Source organism: Lolium perenne, chromosome 4 (genome assembly GCF_019359855.2).
Source record: "Lolium perenne isolate Kyuss_39 chromosome 4, Kyuss_2.0, whole genome shotgun sequence".
In the NCBI taxonomy this organism is placed as follows: Eukaryota; Viridiplantae; Streptophyta; class Magnoliopsida; order Poales; family Poaceae; genus Lolium; species Lolium perenne.
In genome coordinates this window covers 366,478,634-366,484,888 of record NC_067247.2, presented here as the reverse complement: position 1 = coordinate 366,484,888, position 6,255 = coordinate 366,478,634, and the positions used below count along the sequence as shown (strand labels likewise).

Here is a 6,255-nt window from a genome sequence, read left to right as displayed (position 1 = left end):
AGAATACCTTATTATTGTGGCGCACCGAACACAGTGCGCCACAGAATAGCTTATTTCTCTGGCGCACTGGGGTACGTGCGCCATAGAAATCGTAAAACCAATGATTGGGGGTGACAGGTTGTGGGGCCCACCAAGTTTTTGTGGCGCACGGTTCGCTGGTGCGCCACAAAATTAAGCTATTTCTGTGGCGCACCTTGCCTGGTGCGCCACAAAATAAATTTCTGTGGCGCATTTTTAAAGGTGCGCCACAGAACTAAGCTCCGCCTATAAGGGTTTTCCTACTAGTGGCTCGTCTTATCCTCGTCGCTGGCGATCCCTCCTTGCTCGACTGCGTGACGAGGCTCGCTCCCGCGCCGTATAAAAGCTTCAGGACGAACCCTAGCTTCGAGTTCTTCCTCCTCTGCTTCAATTTTGCCCAAACCAAAACCCTAGCTCGTCCCGGCCATCTCCAACCGCTGTCGGTGGAGACCTCCCCAGGCCAAGCCGTGACCACCATCGTCACCGCCGTGCTCTTCTCGCTCAACCCACAGAAGGAATTGAGCCGAAACGCCCTGCAACGCCCTCACCAAGCTCATCCTCTCCGACGGCCGGAGCCATTGATTCCGACGACTCAGGCCAGCTCCAACCTCGCTGCCAAGCCCGGCGTAACCCTGGTGAGCTCCTGAGTCTCGTAGCGTGCTCGCCTAGCTCGATATCGTCCCGTAGCGTCGCCGCACCGCGACCCTGTCCCCGCCGCCACGGTACCTCGCCGTCGGACAAGCTCCGGCGACCATTTAGGAGCGGCGCTGGTACCAGTAGGTTCACCGTAGCGTGCTGATTCGAATGGTGTGAGAAATCCATCATCGCGAGCCCGGGAACGGCGGCGCCGTCGCCGACATCCCGCCGGCAGAGAGCTTCTCTGCCACGTTGTTGATTTTGACTTCGATCAAAGTCCACGTGGCAGCTGACGTGGCTTAGGCCCACTCGTCAGTGACCCTGGGTAGCTTAGGCCCGGGTGCATCAAGTAGTTTTTAGTTTTAATTCAAAATTCAACAATTACTGAAACTTTGCAAATATTTAGAAAATTCATATTAACTCAGAAAAATACAAATGAGATATTAAAATGTTCCCAAAAATGAAATCTATCCAATAAAAATATAAAATGAAAATTTTATTTTTAATAAAAAATTGATTATTTAAAACTTGTTAATTGAGTCTTTTCTTTTAATTCCAAATTCAACTAAAGTTAAATTAAGAAAAGTTCTAAAATAAATAAAAAGCAGTAAGTAAATAAGGAAAACCTTAAAACTAATTTTCCTTTACTAATAACTCATTAAATCCTTATTAAAAGGATTTAAACCCTAATTAATAATTGTCTTAATTATTAATTGTTCAAAAATATAACAAAGTGCCAAGTCCAATATTATTTTTAAGTTATTAATAATTTCAACCTTATATTGAAGTTATTAACCTAAGAACTATATGTTAATTAGAAAACCCTAGTTCCATAAGGAAGAAAACTAGAACCCCATCATTTCATGAGAAACCCTAAAACCCTAACTCCATTAGGAAACCTAGCTTCATTATTCTATGTGAACCTTAAATTGCTAATAAACCTAAAACCTAGATTATAACATGTGATCATGTGCTTTCTTTTGACCTATAGATCATAATTAGCAACTAAGTACTTGTTCTTGTTTCCATAAAATATTAGAAGCCATAGTACTTATAAGTTGCTATTACATGAACTCATCCAAATAAGAACTAGATGATCAAATAGAGTCACCCAAGTATAAACCCTAGTTCCTATCATCCAAATTATCAACCTTAATAATTCCTATTTATCATCACACCATTGTGATGAACTCCAAACAGCAACTATGCCAAATATTATGCAATACCTATCCATACTCCATGAAACCCTGCAAATGCTAAAGAATTAGGAACCATCCTATTTTAGGAACCAATCATTCTTTACTTAGGGGATTCAATAGCAAACCTAGACAACCTCAACCTTAATTGAAATACTTCTTATTACTTAAGAAGTATGTTCTTCAAAAGTTGCTCAAAATGCTTAGGCTTAACTCCACCCTACAAGTTCTAGCTATTGATGAATCCAACCTGGTTGGGATCCATCAAATCCTTAACCTAGAAACTAGTTGGAATCCATAGTAAACCATAGAACTCCACAACCATAATTATCATACTTGTTCTTCATTAAAGAACATGTTCTTCCAAAGTATTTCTTTTGAAGTATATAACAAGTAATCAACAACTATACACTATAGAACTTAAAATTGACAACTGTCTTGTACTTACTATACAACTACTATCCTGTAGTGTGTATGATTGTTACTATGCTTTATTATGCCACTTGTGTATAATACTAAGACAACCAAACCCTTAATAAGAACCTTGTTTGTGAATCACTCTAAAAGTGTAACACATCTTAAACCAATCATACCAACTCACTAATCCTAAATCATCGGGGGTTTTGTCACGCTTAGAGCGACTGCATCTCATGCTTATGCATTATAGCATCATTGCCAATCGTTTAAACATCATCCTTACCGGACGATGATGCTATTTCAGAATTTGGAGTTATTGCGTATCGAAGACCTTGGCTGCATAATCTTGCAGTCAAGAAAGGCAAGTTCATCGCTTGCTCATGTCATTTGAGTATTTTTACCAAATTACTTGCAAAGTACTATACTTATCACTCTTGCATGAAAAGCAAAAGTATTACTTTCATAACTATGAATATGACTATGTGGTTGGCAATGGAACCATGGTATGTGTTGATATGGTGGAGGTTCCATTGCAATGGGTTTATATCCATCTAGGATTAAACAACAAATATCATCCAATGATTCTTGTGCCGTAAAACTCGTATTAACCATAAGATCTGGAGTGGGATGGAGTAGTCAATTGTATTTCCACCTCTCGTACATCAACGAATGCGCTTACTGTAGACACTTGAATCCTGAAGGACAAGCGGTGGGATGGGGATCCCATTCTAATTCCCCACGGTAATGCGGTCTATGATGGATTGTAAGGTTGTCCGGATCGGTCTATCTATGGTGTATAGGGCAGGGCATATAAATTGTTCGGAACGGTCTACCTTATTGGTATAGGGGAGAACAAATGCCTGGGCCGGTCTCTCCATAGATATAGGGGAGGACAGACTTACAAAAGGGTGGGTGTGCGAGGTAGCGGAGGAATATGATTGGCTAAGACCTTATACCGGGCCTCACACCAAAGGAAGTGTGGACGGGAAAGATCGCCCGGTTGGCACCAAGGTTAAGATCTCTTATGGGTAAAGCAACACACCTCTGCAGAGTGTAATGAATCGTGACCTGTCACTCCCTGTTCCGGGTTATGGAACTGCGAACGCTACCGGAAAGGAACTCCATGAAGTTCTAGTAAACCGGTGAAGGCTGACGGACATAGTTCTTCTGAATAAAAGCAACCTTTTGAAGAAATGGTTATGAAAACCTGCATTGGTATTAGACTTTCTGGTCTAATGCTATAGGTAGTGAATTAAACACCTTTTTCCTATAATGAACTTGTTGAGTACGCTCGTACTCATCCCACTCTTAAATCTCCTGCTTAGATATGGAGGCCACGAAGAAGGATCTACAGTACAACTCAAAAACCGAGGAGTCAACAACTACTTCAAGGGATAGGAACCTGCCGGAAGAGTCATATACCACATCCACCATGGAGAAAACCTAGATTAAGCAGTAGAAGGGAACTAGCTCCCTAAACCTAACTCCTATTTAGCTAGAATCTAGTCATACCCTCTATAACTAGTCAAATGCTCTATAAGTAGAGTCCGTGATAAGATTAGACCACGAGTCATTCTTCTGGAGTTTAGTTGCAGTTTTACCTCATTGTAAAGTAGGAGGCTATGTTGATCTTATGTAAAGAGTCGGAGTTGTAATTCTATAGACATGCCTTGGACCCACATATGTTTCTGTTGTACCACTCTGAGCGATGTAATACTAGTGGAACGGTGTTTCACTGGTGTTATACCAGACTTCCATACTACACCATGAAGTGGTATGCCGGGTCACCACAATCCTATCCGCCATCCAGGGTTCCCTGGGCGACGGGGTTGCCGGCCTCTGCCTCTTTGCTACCACCTCCATGGACGCCTGGACGACCCTGGAGCATGTCTTTGCCCAGGTCTCCACCTCCCGCTCGATTGCTCTTCGCAGCGAGCTCGCCGACATCAAGAAGCTCGACTCCTCCGCCTCGACCTACTTCAACAAGATGAAGGTGCTGGCGGACACGCTGGCCTCCATCAGTCAGCCGCTTCTCAACGAGGAGTTCGCTGGCTTTGTCATTAAGGGCCTTGACACCGACTACGACAATCTCGCTGAGGCTGTCCACAACGCCAAGCCGCTGATGTCTCCTCACGAGCTCTACTCACGCCTCCTCTTCACCGAGCAGCATGTCGAGGCTCGCTGCTCCTCCGCAGCCATAGCCAAGCAGCCGACATCCTACTGGACCACGCGTGGTCAGCGCCCGCCGGCACCCCCGTCCGCTAGAAAGGCTGCCCCACCCCGACCAACTTTAGAAAATAATAAAATCTAATTCTTTTATAAAATACATCTGCTAAACCCTTAGTCCATCTGTAGCAATCTCGTACGGGTATTTTGCTTGTCACTAAACTATACCATCGAGTTTTAGTATCCCATTCTATTACGTGCCAGGGCACTGCTATGTCTTCCGGAGTGCTCCCCTCTCCTCACCGTCAGATGGCCATCATGCGGTTCGCTCTGGGATATTAAAGACACACCGGATCCTCTCCTTTCCAGAATCCTCGTTTCCCTCTGTCTCTTCCCCGCAGGCTCCTCTTATCCACTCGTTTCTTATCTCCTCCACCACAAACTAGTACTCATTGATGACCCACAAGTATAGGGGATCGCAACAGTCTTCGAGGGAAGTAAAACCCAATTTATTGATTCGACACAAGGGGAGCCAAAGAATATTTGTAAGCCTTAACAGCGGGGTTGTCAATTCAGCTGCACCTGGAAACAGACTTGCTCGCAAGAGTTTATCAGTAGTAACAGTTTTATAGCAGTAGCAGTAGTGAAATATCAGCAGCAGAGTAACAAAGACAGCAGTAGTGATTATAGTAAACAACAGGATTAAAATACTGTAGGCACAAGGATGGATGAACGGGCGTTGCATGGATGAGAGAAACTCATGTAACAATCAAGGCAGGGCATTTGCAGATAATAATAAAACGGTATCCAAGTACTAATCAATCAATAGGCATGTGTTCCATATTTAGTCGTACGTGCTCGCAATGAGAAACTTGCACAACATCTTTTGTCCTACCAGCCGGTGGCAGCCGGGCCTCTAGGGAATCAACTGGAAATTAAGGTGCTCCTTTTAATAGAGCACCGGAGCAAAGCATTAACACTCCGTGAACACATGTGATCCTCATATCACCGCCTTCCCCTTCGGTTGTCCCAATTTCTGTCACTTTGGGGCCTCGGGTTCCGGACAACAATACGTGTATACAACTTGCAGGTAAGATCATAAAACAATGCATATCATCATGAAACAATAACATGTTCAGATCTGAGATCATGGCACTCGGGCCCTAGTGACAAGCATTAAGCATAACAAGTTGCAACAATATCATAAAAGTACCAATTACGGACACTAGGCACTATGCCCTAACAATCTTATGCTATTACATGACCAATCTCATCCAATCCCTACCATCCCCTTCAGCCTACAGCGGGGGAATTACTCACACATGGATGGGGGAAACATGGCTGGTCGATGGAGAGGCGTCGGTGGTGATGATGGCGATGATCTCCTCCAATTCCCGTCCCGGTGGAGTGCCAGAACGGAGTTTCTGGTCCCGAGACGGAGTTTCGCGATGGTGGCGGCGTACTGGATGTCTTCTGGCGATTTCGTCTAAAATCCCGTGCGTTTTTAGGTCGAAGGCGTTAAGTAGTCCAGAGAGGGGCGTCGGAGGCCAGCCAAGGGGGCCACACGCTAGGGCGGCGCGCCCCCCCTACAGGCCACGCCGGCCTAGTGTCTGGGGGGCCTGGGCCTCCCCCAGGCCTGCCCTTCTGGCTCCGTGATTCTTCTGGAAAATTAAGCCCTTGGGCATTAATTCCGGGGATTTTCCTGAAAGTTGGATTTCTGCACAAAAATGAGACACCAGAGCAATTCTGCTGAAAACAGCGTTAGTCCGTGTTAGTTGTATCCAAAATACACAAATTAGAGGCAAAACAATAGCAAAAGTGT

At 44.6% G+C, this 6,255-nt stretch overlaps 1 protein-coding gene across 1 annotated transcript; it reads left to right on the top strand.

The window, feature by feature from the left end:
• Positions 1 to 4,128: 4,128 nt before the first annotated feature.
• On the top strand, positions 4,129 to 4,578 carry LOC139830304 (uncharacterized). The gene has a single exon (XM_071818314.1). The coding sequence runs from the start codon at positions 4,129 to 4,131 to the stop codon at positions 4,576 to 4,578; it is 450 nt and encodes a 149-aa protein (XP_071674415.1).
• Positions 4,579 to 6,255: the final 1,677 nt, after the last annotated feature.

Excerpts from the sequence above, each read along its gene's own strand:
- LOC139830304 (XM_071818314.1), top strand. The coding sequence starts at position 4,129 with ATGGACGCCTGGACGACCCTGGAGCATGTCTTTGCCCAGGTCTCCACC.